Consider the following 18,194-nt stretch of genomic DNA (forward strand, 5'->3'; position numbering starts at 1 on the left):
GAGCGAATACCGTCGCAACCGCCGCAATGGAAGTACGAGGTCAGAAACAGCTTTTCGCGAAACGTTAATTTCCGAGGAGCCTCTCTGTGCGGGCTGCGGAGACGTGGCGCTCTGGTCTCTCGTAAATCATGGCGCCGGGGAAGGAGGCCAGAATCTCGCGCCGGGCCGCAGCCCTTTGTGCAGTCTTCATTATATTCTTTTGCATAGACAGAGGGTGCACAAGTCCCTTACATGCACGTAAGTGAATCCCGCGATATGTCTGTTTAATTTAGATGGACTTGATTCCACACACCACCAACGTCTGATTGATTGGTTCGTTCATTAATTCAGCTGAACGCCCACGACTTGAAGTAACTCTCATAAGTCATCTATAAGGCTTGCTTCAGCATTCACAAATACCGACTCCTCCTTAATCGGAATGGTTAGAAGTCCCGAAAGTGTGTATTTTGTAGGTGCACGGAGACGATTGCGCATACTTTGTGCGATTGTTCTCGTTCCAGTGCACAAAAGCGCTCTGCACAACGCTTTACAAGATTGGCTATGCCGTCCCTTCCGGAAAACATAATTCCTGAACGCTGGTTCCAGCCGTAAAGCATCAGTGTATTCTTTAACAACATCGGGACTGTATGAAATACTGTATAGTCGTTGTCGATCGGTTGCTTCTTCGCGCTTGTGCGGACAGATTTCATAACTTGCCTGCTGTTCTTCTCATCTTTTATACACTTACACCAGTGCAGAGTATAGTCAACCGAATAGTTCAATTCAGTTCAATATTTTATTTATCTTTCTATGAAAGATAGGAGCAGTCACAAAAAGCTACTGCAGCGAGTAGCTTGACGAGGTGGCTGCTCCTTCCAAATGACAAAAACGGAGTACACAGAGAAGATGTTACAAAGAGAGTTAAAATTTCTTGAAAACAGATATGAGAGGCAATCTTTATGTCTAACAAGCAATTTTAGCGGAATAAAACACGTTCTACAGAAATAGATAACGCGACAATGTAATCTGATAACAAAGGAAACAGTTCATCAATTAAAAGTGTGAAAAAAAAAGAGTTGCAAAGTTCAATAAAACTAAGTAAAATAAAAAAAAATCATTATTTACAAGAACATGTCACGAACTTCTTGCAATAATATGTTTGCAAGGTCAGCCCCATTTTGTTTTTGTAAGTTATTTGACAGCGAATGTGACCGGTATCGATTAAGCTGCTTTGCATATTTTGTACGACAACGTGCTTCATGCCGTAGTTGCGGATTACATGTGTCATATGCAACTGTTTGTTTTAAGATTGGCAAGGCTTATGATGCAGTGTCTAGCTTTCTTCTTTATACTTAACTTATAGCAGCGAGAAAGCCTTAATACATAGAGTAAAGATAGTTTAACTACCTGTAATTTCGCAAATAATTAGGATGTACGAGACATATAAGGCATTTTGCAATCTAATAATTCGCTTTTGTAATAGTAATAGCCTTGTAATATTAACATTTGTAGTTGTGCCCCAAACAAGAGCGCCGTGATCAAGAATAGCAGAATGAGTTATATAGTAGTATATTAACAGATACCAGGAACGTTGCACAGTTTCGTTGTGAGAAAACAATAGCGGGTGAGAGCTTGCCAACCAAGAAGTCAACGTGTGCATCGCATGAAAAAGTTGCAGAAAAATAGATGACAAGAGTTTTGCTATGGGTAAATAGAGGGCACATGGGAAGCTCTATGCGACGCGGATAAAACATTTTTGCTTTAGTTTTACTGACATTTAGTTTTAGGTGGTTTTGTGAGACTATAGCTGAATTAAATCTAGAGTAATGTTGGCATGATTTACTAAAGCAGCAGTGAAGTTACTAGAGAATAAGAAGCCTGTATCGTCAGCGTAAATGACGTACTTCACCGTCTCATCAGCGGGAACGATATCGTTGATATATAGAAGAAATAAAAACGGGTCTAAAGTACTTCCCTGAGGCACTCCTAGACTGACCTATTTTAAGGAAGATGCGAACCCTTTAACCTCTACATACTGTCCACGGTGTAGTAAGCTTGACGATATTACAGAGTGGGCATTACCTCTTACACCGTAGGGATGAAGCTGTTACCCTGGTCAAATTATCCGCCTTTCATCACTTATCTCTCTCTCTCTCTCTTACGGTTCAAAAGCAACGCAGGGGCCATGATAGCTAGACACCAGTACTGGGTGTCTCCGGATTAGTTTGGACCACCCGAGTTCTTGCAATGTGCCCCTGCTGGAATGCTGTCGCCATGGCCGGGCATCGAACCGGCGACCACGTGCTGAACAGTATGACGTCATGGCCACTGAGCCACTGGGTCAACCACAAACGTCTTCCAAAAGTCCCCCACCGGCCTCAGATTTCCGCGTTCCCTCGTGCATTGACATAGAGGCCCGTAGTACGCATAGTATAAAGTGCAGCCATCCTCGATTTATTACACGCACAAACACGGTCGACAGTATACCGTGTTTCGCAACGTGTAATGGTGGAAATATTACGAATGTGTATTGCAATTGCTTTTACAACATTGTTAGAAGCATTTCGTGAAGTCTAAATCGGTCTCTGCTTATTATCAAAGCAGGTGTTGCTGAGCACAACCACCGGCAGAAGCGACAGCTAAATGGCCTGTTCTCCGGTTTATTAGATGGAGTCAAGAACCTTGTGAGTAAGTACCACTATACTTGAAACATCTTTTTGTGACAAGGAAATCGTTAGAAAAAAATCTCCTAAACAATGACAAGGTTCAGCGTGTCAGGAGTGTAAACAACGTGTACAGCGCGCGTCTGCTGCAAACAGTATTTTACTCTTTATTTCCACTATACATAATATTATCGTAAACGCTTATGCGGCTTATAGCAAGCGTTCTGCACACCTTCGATTGAAATTGATTTGTTGTGCGATGTCTTCGATTACACGTACGAGAAATGATTTGCGTCATTGACATAAACACTTGTCATGAGTACCTTAAAGGCTTTGCACCCGCCGTGGTTAATTAGTGGCTTTGTCGTTGCGCTACTAATAATAATTAAGCACGGGGTCGCGGGACCAAATCCAAGCCGCGGCGAACGCATTTCGATGGGAGCGCAATGCGAAAACGCCCGTGTACTTAGATTTAGATGCACGTCAAAGAACCCCAGGTGATCAAAATTCATTCGGAGTCCCTCATTACAGCGTGCCTCATAGTCAGATCGTGGTATTGGCACGTAAAACCCCAGAATTTAATTAAACTAAGGGATATATGCAGTGAAGAAGGAAAGCTGGCTTTAACGAATTAATTGTATACCGCAACGCAGTTGTTAACTTGCAGTCTTCAGGACCACTGAGGCACGGACGAAGTCATAAACCACAATAGACTAGGTCAACGTGAGATAACGTGCACCGGGATGCTATGCGCCAACAAGAAAGCAACTATTGACCGTGAAGTTTGACAGAAACATACTCTCATGGTTTCCACTGGTGTGTATGCATAAGCAGAAACACTTAGAAACACTGGGCTTTGAAGGCTAATGTTGATTTACCTCGACAGGGAATTATGCAACCACACTGCAGGATGACTCTTGTTCCACGTGTAAATAAATACCTTGTAAAATGATTACAGTGCCGGTGAATTGCTGCAATCTAAACAGTTGTGAATGGAAAGGTTGTTTACCTTTTGTCAACCAACTTTGCTTTCTAAGACTCCTGTGAACGACGAAGGTTCCCCAAATCTACGGGGTGTTTCATTTTAGCTGCATCAAATTTTTAAAAATTGCCTGCGGCAGATAGCATAATTATAATCCTTGATCTAAACTACTCGATGAGGCGACCATTACTTCCAGGAGAGAAATCAAACCACCTAATTGAATAATTAACATAATTACGCCAATTAACTTTTTAAATGATTATTTTACGGTACATCTTTCAATATACGAATTATAGCTGCTGAGTTCGCGAGGCGCACCACTTGAAACGAATTCTCAGGCCTGAACCTGTTTCGAGATATTAATTTTCAACGTGTCCGACGAAATGCTTGGGCGTTCCAGTTAACTTTTTGAGGAAAACGCTGTTTTATGCATTGAAGAACAAAGTTAACTGGAACGCGCATGCATTTCGTCGGACACATTGAAAAATTTCAAAAAAATTTATTATAATTGTGCTATCTGCCACAGGCAACTTTTAAAAATTTGGTGCAGCTAAAATGAAACACCCTGTATAATGATGAAGCTGTAGGAACACGCTCGACGAAGCTATACACGTATAGGAACACGAACCATAAGATAACAGGTCAAGGGTCCCAAAAATTTCGTCTGCGTGGAGCTGTCGTCTTTGTTCTTAAGTGCTTTTCATTAAAAGCTATCTCAGCCGCAGTTCTATCGACAATTCACTACAAGTTTTCCAAACGTAAGGTGTAGAACTGTGTAAGGAAACAACTGCTGTTTGGAAATCGGTTCTTCTCGAGGCAAGCCTGTGAATGTAACGGTTCTCTTTAAGGCGAAAGCCTTGTGTGTCTTGTTTTGAGGTGACTTTGAAAAAGTGCTTCCAAAAATCGGAAAAATGTTAACAAAGAATCGATAACTCCTTAATGTAATTACAAACCCCAAAACACTATATATCAATCGATAAGTAATTACACAAGGAATTTAAATGTCAATAAATAATCACAATACTTATTAAATTAATTAGGATTATTAACATGGCCAAGCGGAAAAATGGATCGAAATACCCGCCAAGATACGAGAATTAATGATAGTAATGGGTGTAAGTATGGTTATGATGGTAATGATAATGATAAAAAATGGGTATACAGAGAGGTGAATTAATAGTGAATGAAGGTGAATCAAGTTCTGATATTGTCACGTAGTAGTGACGGTAGAGAAAACAGTCGCAAAACTGTATGGCGAAACTGGTTGTTTATTGGGCGAACCTGTGCCCACAAAAGCAAGCTACACTCAAAGCACAACGATAGCGGCGAACACAGTCGGCGATCGTCGAAAATCTGATCAGCGGCGAAACGCGTCGGCTTTTATACCTGAGTCATCGAAGGTTCTAGATTAATCCCTGATGCCCGCGTGTCTTCCAGAAAGTTCTAGACAATTCGCGTCAGTCATGCAATCAGATAACATAAGCGTCGGTGAAAACAGGCAATGGAAAGAAGCATCGATAACGTTCTAGAAACTTCCGATACAGGCGCGTCCTGCGCCGAGCGATAATGTTTAACATTTGCTAGCCGGTGGAAAGCGGCCACCGGTGAAAGATAAACATCTATACGTGTCAATATGGTGAATCAAGAGTGATGAAAATTGGAAATTTTGGTCTAATAGAACAAACCAAGTGTGATGGAAGTAAAACCGAGATGATAGAGTGAATGAAGGTGAACCAAGCGGTGAGAGGGTGAATCAAGAGTGAACCAAGGGGTTAAAATTATGGGGTTTTACGTGCCAAAACCAGTTCTGATTATGAGGCACGCCGTAGTGGGGGACTCCGGAAATTTGGACCACCTGGGGTTCTTTAACGTGCACCTAAATCTAAGTACACGGGTGTTTTCGCATTTCGCCCCCATCGAAATGCGGCCGCCGTGGCCGGGATTCGATCCCGCGACCTCGTGCTCAGCAGCCCAACACCATAGCCACTGAGCAACCACGGCGGGTTGAACCAAGGGGTTATAGAGTGGGAGAGTGACTTGCAAAAAAGTATGCGAGATTTGAGGGCCCAAGTGAGAGTGACTCAGCAAAAAAGTGTTGAGTCACGGTTCGAGTTTGGTGAATCATAGGAAGGGTGACCTGCAAAAACGACTACAAATTGTGGTTTCAGTGTAATGATGACTCAGCAAGAAAGTGCTGAGTCAAGGTCCGAGTTTGGTGAATAAAGGATTACTTGCAAAAATGACTGCATAATATGGATTCAGAGTGACGATGACTCAGCAAAAATAAGTGCGGAGTCATGGCCCGAATTTGGTGATATAAGGATGACTTGCAAAATTGACTTTGCAAAATATGGGTTCGGAGTGAAGATGACTCAGCAAAAAGATGTCGCAGTTTCACCTAAAAGGCGAAGCATCAATTGCGATAGCAAATTTTTAGAGAGCTATACGGAGTAATGATAGTAGCTTTATCAGCTGTATAAACTTGGACATGCAGCAGCACCGGCAACACGCAGAACTGTTGTCGACGCCGTCGGTGTTTTGCCCGCGTTCGCACAAAATGCGTGCGGCGTTGGTGACTGCTGCCGGAGCCTCTGATATAAATAGGCACTTGGTGCCGCAGCTAAACGTCCCCTCCCTTCCCTCCCCCTCCCCCCCCCCCCCCCCCCCGCGGCCTTTCGTGCGTCAGAAGAAGGCGCGTTTGCTCTACATATATGGTGATTGTAAAGGAGGAAAGAGACGCCTACTTCTGCAGCCCTTAAGGGAGCACGGCACAGAACGCGCGTTTGTTCTCCGCCGTGCGTTCACTCCCCGTGAAAGCGCGCGTCCCTCGCGCCCTTTCACTCGCACATACAGCGTTCGGCGGCGCACGGCGACGATTTCATCTCCATTGACGTCATACGGAACCTCACGGCGACGGCGACGCCGACACCGACGGCAGAAATCTGCTTTGGAGTGTCCATATAATTGCTATCGCAATAAAAAAGTGGTCGTCGTGTCATTGAGTTAGCGGCGCTCGTGCTTTCGCCTTCAAGTCATCTTAGTTGTAGCATAAGGTACCCATAGTAATTTTTTTCCTTTTAGCAGATTATATAAAATAGGCGGATTTTGCTTTCGCTATACGTACCGCTGAGAATAGAGCATATTGATAAGCTCAAAATTAGTTACGAAATCACGAAATCGAGCGCTGCCGTTTTTCAAATGTTGTTAGTGTCAACATGAACACACCGGTGCTGGCCGCTGTCGGCTGTCACTGCAACCAAATGTCTTGCGCAGGTACCGGAACAAGCATCGCCGGACTCGGCACAGGCATGCTCAACTTGGGAGGCGACGAAGGCATCGGTGGTGTCGTCAGCGGAATGCTGAACCTTCTCTCTATTGGATCTGGTGCGTGTGAGACGCTCCTCTGCTAATGGCGCTCATTGGAGCATTCGAAAACCAAGTGCATGCATAGCTCCGCCATGTGACCATGTGTGCCTGTGTGATTCGATAGTTTTTCTTTTTGTTGTACACATGTATAGAGGCTTCAGCGTCATGTTGCGCACTGAAGGGCCACGGAGCAAGGCTCCATCATAAGAGCAAATAGAGCGCTGTAGATTCCTTTACAATGTAACTGGATGACCAAGTTTAACAGCTCCCTAAACTTCTACTGAGGACAATTACCCTGCAGTGTGCCTGTCTACGAATATCCTTAAATTGAGTTTAATTTGATACAGTTACTCTAAATCAATCAGTTTCTCTCTAGAAAAGGATTACAAACGCCCCATTTGTCCTTGAACTGTACTAACGTAAGTGCAGCCGCCATGGAGTCGTATATTCTAGACAAATCGCACCAGCCGCAGAAATTATCCTGGCTCTGTAGAATTCCTTTGGCAAGTGTCTTCTGTGTGTATCCTGGAGCCCTACCAAGTAATATACTACATCGTGTTCCTGCTATAATCTCGTACACAGAGACTGCGAGTGAGGTTTGTACTCATAACAGAGACTACGTCGCCAGCGCACCTAAAAAAGAGAAGGAAGACCAACGAGCGATGGCGCTTGTCGCTGTCTTTATGGTCCAGATTTCCGGTGATTTTGTCAGTTGAAGCTAGAAAGTGCTTATCTCACAGAGCATTCACACGTAACGCGTCAGTTATCGCACGCCCTACGATCCAGTGTTGCGCAGACGCAACGTTTTTTTCTAACGCCCGACTGGTATAAAACATTACGTCTGTCTTATCGTTCAATGCGCCGGCCACTACTGCATAAATGAACACCAGGATGCTTTTGAAGCGGAGAAACTCTGACGCTGCTGTACTCAAGAGATCGGTCTGAATCAACTGTCCTCCTGCGTCCATCACTTGTAATTTCTAACTTTATGCAAGAGAACGGAGGTGCCCGAAATTACGGCTAGCTGAAAGTATAACAAAGAACGACCCGTAATCTTGGATACCTGTACACGTGTGTTCACCTGAGTGCATCGCATGCTTATATAGCGTGGCCCACGTGGCTATAGATCAAAGCTGAAGAAAGAAATGTGCCGACTTTCTCCGTCGTTTTGGAATGTAATATCTAGCGTGGCACTGAAACGCTCATTCACATATGTCTTGTTTTAGCCCTGACTGCTTGCGCTTGACGCAAGGCAGAAAACTTCTCTGTCGGTGCTCCTCTAGAATGTTTCCGGCTGTGTAGCACAATTTCCAATATGGTGTACACGAATCGACACCAGACAGGAAACTTGTAGGAGCCTCAGCTTTAGAATATTTCTAGACACCAATACAATTTACCTACGAAAGTAAACCGCGTGTACAACGTGGCAAGATTCGCCGTTGAGTTTGGACAAGTGTGCGTTGAAGCGGGTGTTCCAAGATACTTGCCACATAGACTGCACACACAGAATGCTTCGGTATGCGCAGAAGTGGAAGCGAGAGCTGAATGCGATCGCACACAGAAATGCACGTAGGTGAACACAGCCCATTGGCGAAAGCATCTGTGCTGGCTGCTCGAAGGCTCCGATTTGATGTTAAATTAACCCTAAACCACAACGTCGGCTTCCCAGTAACGATCTTTTTATGGCAAGAGACCAAGTAGGCACTAGTTGGCACTAACTGTCTGCAAGTTCAGAGCAGCTTGAACAACCACCAAAGGATAATAGGAACCACGATTCTTGGTCAGCGCTGCTGGTTGTTCTGCGGCAGTACTTCGGGATGGTAAACTGTAATGGACCACTAATGAACAACCACGCACGACGCTCTTTAGCATTATTAGATTATAGTGCATAAATATTGTGTTTGGCTTCTATCGGCGGCGGAATCATAAACAAAGAAGGGGTTCAATACGATGCATGCCCTGTCCTCGCGTCAGTAATTTTAGCAGTGCCTTTTTATCTGGGGCCCTGTGACTTTACTTTTTTCGTGAGGAAGTTATCGTTGTGGATAAGGTAAGCAGCGTATGTGCCTTTAGGAAGTCACATGCGGTTTGCGCAACCTGCGCGGACACACTGAAATGAAAGCACATCCAGACGGAACATATGACCTGTAGCTTTGTAACAAGCTCCTATTGGCATGACTTACCGGAACACTGAGAACGTTGGGGTGCAGCTGGGATGACGTGCAGGTCGTATTCCGGAGTAGGCAGGCGCGTGCTGTCGCTCACACACAAAACTGGTCGGTGTATGTCACGTGGATCTGCTCGTCACCCAAATGTTCACTCACGCTGATATCTGTCAGTAAACACTTTCAAAACGAACATGCGCTTTCCGCTAGCTAGGTTCACCATTGTCTGAAGAACATCAACAGCGAAATTTCACGAACTTCACAAACACATAAGCGGGCCGCAGTACAGCGCTCGAGAGGCTTTTCCACATGAAGCAGGGGTCTCCAGGCCAACGCCTAAAGGGACCAAACAAAAACCATTTTTTTTTCATGTTTCAAGTTCCAGCCTCAGCCTCGCGATCGTCAGCCCTTTGGCAGAATAAGAGACTTTATTTCGCTTGCCGTTCTTGGCGCATGCGCAGTCAAACTCAGGTTGTCAACGCGCAGCGCCGCCGACACGCAAGACGTGTCGCAAAGCTGGTGGGATTCGTATGAGTGTGCGAAAAATCCTTGTAGCAGATGGAAACAGCGATCCGATGTATGTGCGCGGGCCTTAGGGTCTCGCATGACTGTGCACAAAGTTGTTACGTATACATAGGTTGCACGGACGTCAGCGCAGACGCCATATTTGGGCACCAGCAGGTCGAGAAGGGGCGTATGCAAGGGACATGACAGCATGACAGCAACAAAAAGCGCGTCTTGCGTCGAACGTCAGAATGATAACAATGATAAACCGCTGAAACAGCAACAAAAAGCGCGTCTTGCGTCGAACGTCAGAGCGATAACAATGTCAAACCGGTGAAAAACAATCGTCGGGAAAAAGCAAAACAGTTTGCTCGTGATAATACCTTGCACTGACGTCATCGTAGTCGCCATCTTTGGGTACCAGCGCGGTGAGATATGGCTGCGTGAAGTCACATGAACACTATCTATAGCAGGTGAAAACAAACGTTAATGGGAACCGTGACAGAAACGAAGAGGTTAATTTTTATGATTTTTTAGGGCGCGTTTGTAATCTGCATTGAATCGGCAGCGCTGCGCTGAGTTTATAATGGGAAAGTACAGCCATATTCGCCGTAGCCACTGCTGCGTGATTCTATTTTCTTTAAGGTGGCCGATTTTGATAATGACGGTGGCCAATGAGGTTGAAGAACGAATACAGAATTGTTTCAGAAACTCGGCTGAACCTTTAAACCACCACGGCCTAAATCAAGGAGACCGGTACACAGCAGGTATTAGAAGGCCATGTTTTAATTCTGGCCAGCATTGAAGACGGCATATATTGACCGCTGAGAACACAGCTTGGAGCTATATATAAATAGCGGAACGTATTTGGAGGACGCCACCTCGCGGAGTTCGCCCACATTAGGACATCGCCTAAAGATAACACAAGTACTTCCTTATCCCTATCTGCCCGACGTATATTTAAGAGGCACCGGAGATATGAATTCTAGGATTATACATTTATCAGCAATGGCGGGTAGACACAACACTAGACAAACTCCGCAAGATTGGAGACCATGGGTGGGCGCGCCGTATGATTCGCCGTGTCTCCAACAAGGGGGGCTTACGGAGCAAAGATGCCTTACGATTGGCACATGCTTTCGTCATTAGTAGAATACTCTACTCGGTGCCTTACCTTCACCTGCGCAAACACGAAAACGACAAGACAGACGTCATCATACGAAAACTGATAAAGACAGGCACTTGACCTTCCTATAACTACCTCGAACAATCGCCTTACGGCCCTAGGGGTAATCAACACTTACCAGGAACTCAAGGAAGCTCACCTCATGAATCAGTACACACGAAATTAGCCCAAACATGCTCTGGTAAGACACTGCTTGACAGGCTACATATACAACACGACATACACATACAGGAGAGAGCGCGGGTACCTGAACTATGGCACAAAAAAGGAGGAAAAACATTTTCTGTTGCTTTTAAATGCGAAGCATTTATTGCCGGTGGCTCTGTCCGTCCCTCCCGCGTCCCACACCCCCACAGCGCATGCTTGTCCCCTCGCACTCTCTCTCCTCTCCTACCCTCCCCCTTTCTCTCCTCTAGGAATCCTGTACGGAGCGGTGCCCGCATGCCACACCCCCACAGCGCATGCGCGTCCCCCCCCCCCCTTCTCTCCTCCAGGAATCCGGAGCGGCGCGCTCGACAGATGGTGCGACAGCTGCATACTGCGCTGAGGGCGCCACGGTAGTTCCGCGATATGAAAATGACGGAGCGCGCGCGCCTCATTATCTCTCCTGTGCAGTGCCGCGATGAGCGCTCGGGCCGCTGCCACGAAACCATCTCCCGCTCAAGCTAACCATCTCCCCGCTGCTTCGCATCCACACATGGTTCCCTTTAGCGGGAGATGGAGTAATGTTTTTAATTCGTAATAAAACATTATCTTCGATCATATATACTGCATATTACGATTGCCTTTAGCAGCCAAGGTCTGAGAACTAATTAACATGTCAATGACATTTTCCTTTTTCGACGACTTAAGTAACCTTGAATATATATATATATATATATATATATATATATATATATATATATATATATACTAATGCACGTGAAGCTGGAACTTTTAAGACTGCGTGATTAATATTGAAGTGTGTGCTACCCGAAAAAAAAGGAAGAAAGAAAGAAAGAAGAAAATAAAGAAAGAGGGAGGGGGGAGGAGGACACGCGTACGTGTGGGAATCGCTGTTAAGTCAGGCTTTGTTTGATGTTTAAGCAAATCTTAAAACAAATGTTGTCCAAAATTAACACCGATGACCCAAATACAATGCAATGTTCATGCAAATGTAATGCGATTACGCAAATGTTTCATTTAGGTGCGGCGTCCACTGCAATGCGATACATTTGATAGAACGCACGTGTCTGTTGTTCTTTCGCACTGCACATCACTACAATAACTCATACTGGAAAATTTATGGTCATATATCAATGCCATGTGACTTTGCAGATGTACATATAGGCTCGTATATAATAACTCCGACCCGTCCTCCTTTGTTCCCTATTCTTTGCTTAATTCTTTTTACAGCTGGTACGATCATGGCAGGCAGAATAATTTGCTGAGGGCCAGGTTTTAGGGCTTATTCACACTGGTGATTGATTGACAGAGGTCGCGCGACCGATCAGCAAACGCGACCTGCCCGCCGCCACACCGAAATGTCTCGCAATTGGTGTCGTTCACGTCTGTTCACACCTTCCTCGCTACGTAAAATAAGCATCAACGTATACAGGCGTCCTGCTCCTGTGTCGCTGACTGGTTCAGAAGGCTTGCGACTGCAGCTGCGCGACTCAAAATTCGAGAAGCGAGCAAGTAACTCAAATCAGTCGCTTTTTGACCAAAGCGACCATTAGCGACAAACTTGGACGCGCGACCTCTGCGAATCGCCGGTGTGAATGAACCGTTGGCTTGTGGACGACTATGTTTATACTATACATGTATATTATTTGCCACTTAGTTCCGGTACTTGTGCTGATTCCAGAAATCTTCACCGGCATACTTGGCAACCTGCTGAATGGCGACCTCCTGGGTGGACTGTTGCCTTTCGTTGGCGGCCAGGGATAGTGCTCGCATGCGAAAAAAAAAAAAGATAAATTAAAACGTACGGCGGCAGTTTGAGTTGCCTCATTCATTCTCCTTGCTTCGTGTTGGTATAGTTTGTAGCATTACTGTGCGCGCAACTGTGCTCTATCTCCTCTCACTCTCTTTTCATCCCTATACCCCCTTCCCCTAGTGCAGGGTAGCAAACCGGACGTGCGTCTGGTTTACCTCCCTGTCTTTCCTTTCTTCTATTTCTCTCTCTTTCTCTTTTAGCGTTACTGCAGTTTTTGAGGAACACCGGCCTCTATGAACGATTGTAGTTCTGCTGTGCGTCCTGCAGTGTGCGCGCAGTGCTCATTCTTTCTCTCCCTCTATTTTTGCTATTCCCCGTTTTCCTTATTTCCAGTGTAAGGTAGCGAATCGGACGCTGGTCTGATTGACCTCCTTGTCTTTGGTCTCTTTGCTGTCTCTCTCTCTTGTAGCGCTCTGCCATATCTACCTGACAATGCGTTAAAAACGAGGCAGTATAACTTCTTAAAAATTCATTTTGCCAAAATCACTGACGCAGGCAGAATGAGACCTTGAGCCTGAGCTGTGTTGCTGTTGATGATGATGATGACGACGACGGTGATGATGATGGAACTACAGTCTATTTAAAGTGTGCAGAGCAAGACATGGTGCAGAGAACTTGGCTATATACTGGCGCACTCAAAACCTTTATACAAGACGTGTCTTAAAAAAAAGAAAGAAAAAAACGAAAGAAAAAACGAAAACAAGAAACGCTCTTCACAGTAATTACTGTTTGACGATGGCCAGTGGCGCATAACGGGGAAGGGAGGGGGGGGGGGGGGGTCTGTTTAGTTCTCTCCTGTACTCCATGCACATCACTTACCTTTCGTTGGTTCATCGCTCTGCCATATGCATTAAGCCAGGAAGACGAAAAACAACAGGTGGTAAAATTATCAGCGGAGGGGCGCCTGTATTGTCTTCTTATTTTATCTAACAGATACTTGAACACAAAACGAATGTTAAGCACGTGACACGCAGTTGATGGCAGCCTCGCTTTTTTTTTATCTAACGAATATTCGAAGTCAAAATCAAACACCTTAAGAACATATTAAGTGTTGATTGAGGAGATCTTGGCGGGCTAGCTGGTTTGTCATTATTGTTCTAAGAGCAGTGCACTTGAGGACACACGGAGGAATACTAAAAAGAAGACAAACAGGAGCACTCGATCGTGTTTGTCTGGTTTTGTGTTCATCCATGTGCCCATAAGTGCACTGCTTTTAGAACAAGAAGGGCTGGCAACTACTTTTGTGGGAATGACTGTTTGTTGAGGGTCCTCGTAATGATCGTAGGAGTACGTTCATTCTCTCGACAATGTAGGTTCACTCTTGCTTGGGCACGAACATAGTGAACATGCAGTATAATTCTTTGGGACTGTAAGCATATTGTAGCATAGGGAAGTAGAGTAACGGAGTTAAATATAGGACCTATTATAGCACAAGTGCAATTTCTGTTTACGAACTCACGGCTCTATTGATGGTTGATGTCGAGCGCAGAGAAAAGAAGTTTCTGCTGTAATCATCTTTTGCCTTGTATTTTTGCAGCTCTCTCACATTTTAACATAGGACCACTGTTCTTGATTAGTTAAATTTTAGCTTTAATTTGCGGTAATCTTTGGCTATAGAACAATACTCGATAATATTTTACCACTCATGTATCTAGACGGCTTACCTGAGACGCTGGCCTGTAATAACACTGCGACATTTGATTGTCGACGGTGAAACATCTATCGTAAAAGGGAAGAGTCGTCAGCCAGAAGCGCTTAATGAGCATTGGTCTTTATTTACAAACAACCGAAACACGGAACAATTGAATTGTGTTTGCTTCGCAAATAACCTGATGCTGCATAAAGGATGCGAACACATGTGCAGTGACGTATAGAACACTGTGCGTGGCATTACCAGCAACATCACACACAGTAACTGTAATGTTATAATACATAATAAGAAATTGCGAAAACGAGCACCACACCACGAGAGAGAGAGAGAGAGAAAAAAAACAAGAAAAGGACGAACAAGCGCCTTTCGCTAGTCCATCCGTTTCATTTTTTTTTCTGTTGTGTGTATTCGTGCTTTCTTGTTATGTCAAGTATGTGCCAACCTGGCCTACAGGAAGTCCTTTTAAATGTTAAGATCGTTTACGTTGCGAATGCGCAGTGGCATTTGTCATGGGAAACTTATTACACTATTCTCAGTATAACCACTGTGATCGCTATACCTCAGCATCAAACGCGTGATAAATTCCTGAGAAGCAAGACTAAGAAGAAAAAAAAAAGAACAAATGCAAACCGCGAAAGGTTAAAACAAAAATGTATGTGAATAGAGATGCGCTCTTGTTTTTGGCAGTTACACTTGCGGTACTTTGCGTGTCCACAAATTTCCTGTGAAATAGTCTCTTGAAATGAGCTGCTTGTTGCTTTTGAGCGAAATAAATAGCGAAATAAGATGATTTCGGACAAAACATAATTCGAAACATGTTCAGTATGGTTCTCATTAGATGTATTAGGCTTCAGTGCAGGCCTTTGAATTGGGTGACATGCACTACTAAAAACGCGTACACTTGAAAGGCACACGATGATGTCGTTTCTGTCATCTCCATTTTAAATATTAAAAATGACAAATCGCATGAACGTGAAACCTCTGAACCCTAAGTGATGACTGCACTTTCCAGGAAGATGCATGGTATATAGTACAAGCGATGTAACTAACCGCGTGGTCACAGATATGGCAAATCGCAGGCCAAGAGAAAGCCTAGTTATTGATATGAAGCTTCTAGCATTATGTCACTTCATCGAAGGCAAACATTGCAGTATATTCGAAAGCAAGAACAACTCACAACTACGGACGAAAGGGAATTCAAAAGCGTTGCGCCAAAGTGTTACAAGCGAGCCAAGCTACATTTTTTTCTTTTTTTTTTTGCGGATCGTACTGTAGCATTTAAAAATTTTAGGTTGTGTGCCAGAATAATCGTTTACAGTGTCACCTTCGTTTTATATAGACACCATAAATCACCTGCGCAGTACGTTTTTTTTTTTTTCTTTCAGGTGGATATTCTGCGAAAACAACGGGGATTTTGAGAAAATGTTCAGCTGGTACTCTTTACGTTTCTCAATTCCAGCTGTATATAAGGCAACGCGATGTCTATTGGTCCACAACGCCTCGCTGTAAGCTGCAAGCCAGTTCTGGGTGGTTTGGCTCATACAGAACAGTTTCGGCTTCCGTACCAACAAGTCCACGATGATGCATTTGTGGCTTGTTGTCTCCTGTGTCTATAGTACGTACTAGTCTTATTATGAAAGCGCGACGATATTATATGACCTGCATTTAAAGGCTTCACTGAGTGTCACGAATCGAAAGCTTGCAACGGTGTGCGGACGCGACCACACCGACTCTGGGAAACACAGACAATCGCGGCAGGCCTTCATCCCAGGTTTGCCACCTTATTTTGGCCTCAAGCGCATTTTAGAGCCACATCTGGCTGAAAGAAGTGTCAAACACCCGCTTATGCTTCAAGGTACCACAGCTAATATTCGCACGGGAGCGGCTCCGGCTCCTCGTATCTTCATGGGAAAGACGAACAGCGTCGACCCGACGGACGGCAGTTCCTGGAGGTTGGCCACGTTCACGAGTCCGTAGATGTTGGCCGCGAGCAAGATGTGCTGCGCTCCGAGATCCTTGGAGAGCCCGTAGTCCAGGGACGGGGCGTCGATGCCGACGCCATACACCTTGCGCTTGGACACTAGCCACGTGGCCGTGTCCGGGTGGACGCCCGGGTGGTGCGGTCTCGTGTCGAACGGCAGGTAGGACGACGTCCCGTTGCCAGCCGCCGCCGGGTGTCCGTGGTACTTGTACCAGGAGGGCCAGTACCGGGACCAACCGGTGCGCACGAAGAGCACGCATCCTTGAGGAAGCCGGCCGTGGATGTCCTCCCAGCGCATGACGTCCGTGATGCGCAGCCGGTAATCGCGGCTGCGCAGAACCTGGATGCTGATGTCGATGACCGCGCCGGGCACCACGAGCCGGTTGAGCGGCAGGTCGGTCACGGACCAGCGGCCCTTGAGCAGGTGCCGGGGCGCGATCACGTGCGTGCCACCTTGCGTCGAAGAGCACAAGTTTTCCTCCTGGTACCTGAAGGAAATGCGAGACGAAAGAAGTGAAGAACGCAAAATAAAAGGAAAGTGTGGACGCACGTTTCTGCTGAAGAAGTTCAGTTCCGATACAGTGCGCATGAAGGCTCAGCTTCTGCGAGATAATGGCGTTATTTTTTGTTGTCTTTTTCTTGCTTTTGCGCTTTTCCCCCTTTTGAGGTGCTCTGGGGAAGGCAGTATCTATACGAAGATTGTGCTACGGTAATGGGTAAACACTTTACGCTGTCAATCAATGCAAGTGCGATGAGCGCCCGCGCGGCCTACGTGTTGCCGACTGTTTAATATGCATTCATCATATAGTCGCACTTAGGGACTTCTAATGCTGTGAACTTATATTTATTCGTGCTTATAGCTCTGGAACGTGCCTCTGGTGTTATTCATTAATGGACACAATCCAATACCATCGCACGCTGTCACACTAACTGAGGCATCCATTATTCAAAAAGTAGTCCTACCCTATTTAGCTGTGAAAAAAAAATAGTTATTACTGTTAGCACGAGTTAAGTAGTAGGCTCGGTTTGAGCGGTGAATCAAATTTTATGCGTAAGTGTCAAATGACCCATTGAGCGAAATGCAGCTCCACTAACGTGAAACCTGGGGAGGGCCGAAGCATGCAGTGATGCACCGATAATGGGCTCATACTGCCTTAAGCAATGGCTCATAACCCCGAAAATGCGGCCTCCCCATTACGACGGCAGAAGAGACGTCAAATTCTACGCCGGAATTATGAGCGGCAACGCAGCCAGCTGTGGAAGACGACGACGATGACGAACGCGGGAGCAGTGGCACGAGCGCGTGCCGAGCGCGAGCACGAGCCGCTTGCTTACCGTGACGACGACGACAGGAGACGCCGACAGCCCGAGCGCATAAGGTGCTTCGCACCTAAAAACCGTTAATAATTGCAAAACGCTTTGGTCAATTTGTTTCTTGCTTCTGTTAGCTGCAGGCTGGTTCGTTATTTTTTCTAGGCAGTCAGTTGACTGTATACAGCGTTCTTTTCTTTTACACTCTGACACCTTCGTCTAATTTGGTTGATTTTTTCGCTTCATATCCTGTTTTTATGGGTCATGCAATGTATTGATTTTATTTTACGTCGCCTATATTACGCCCGAACTAATATCTTCATTAACCATTACTACTAACACGCGAATAGGAGAATCTGTCATCATTACAGGCGACATTTATTTCATTTATTCATTTATTTTTCTTTCAATAATAAAAAAATGTAGCG

General features: G+C 45.2%; 2 protein-coding genes across 6 annotated transcripts in view; one reads left to right on the top strand and one right to left on the bottom strand.

Annotated features, from left to right (window-relative positions):
- LOC119455182 (uncharacterized) overlaps window positions 1–12,797 on the top strand; it is a 12,901-nt gene extending 104 nt beyond the window's left edge. Inside the window, exons 1-4 of the mRNA XM_037716620.2 lie at window positions 1–237; window positions 2,584–2,667; window positions 6,898–7,008; window positions 12,692–12,797. The exon at window positions 1–237 is cut by the window's left edge and continues 104 nt beyond it. Coding sequence (XP_037572548.1) covers window positions 129–237; window positions 2,584–2,667; window positions 6,898–7,008; window positions 12,692–12,774 — 387 coding nt within the window. The 5' untranslated portion in view covers window positions 1–128 and the 3' untranslated portion in view covers window positions 12,775–12,797. The remainder of the gene's footprint in view (window positions 238–2,583; window positions 2,668–6,897; window positions 7,009–12,691) is intronic.
- Window positions 12,798–14,581: 1,784 nt separating this feature from the next.
- The window catches only part of LOC119456229 (isatin hydrolase), a 343,203-nt gene continuing 339,590 nt past the window's right edge, over window positions 14,582–18,194 (bottom strand). For all 5 annotated transcript variants that reach the window (XM_049669614.1, XM_049669613.1, XM_037717878.2 and 2 more), the window contains one exon: window positions 14,582–16,943. In XM_049669614.1, coding sequence (XP_049525571.1) covers window positions 16,325–16,943 — 619 coding nt within the window. In that variant the 3' untranslated portion in view covers window positions 14,582–16,324. The remainder of the gene's footprint in view (window positions 16,944–18,194) is intronic.

The sequence above is a fragment of the Dermacentor silvarum genome, chromosome 6, assembly GCF_013339745.2.
Source record: "Dermacentor silvarum isolate Dsil-2018 chromosome 6, BIME_Dsil_1.4, whole genome shotgun sequence".
Taxonomy (NCBI): domain Eukaryota; kingdom Metazoa; phylum Arthropoda; class Arachnida; order Ixodida; family Ixodidae; genus Dermacentor; species Dermacentor silvarum.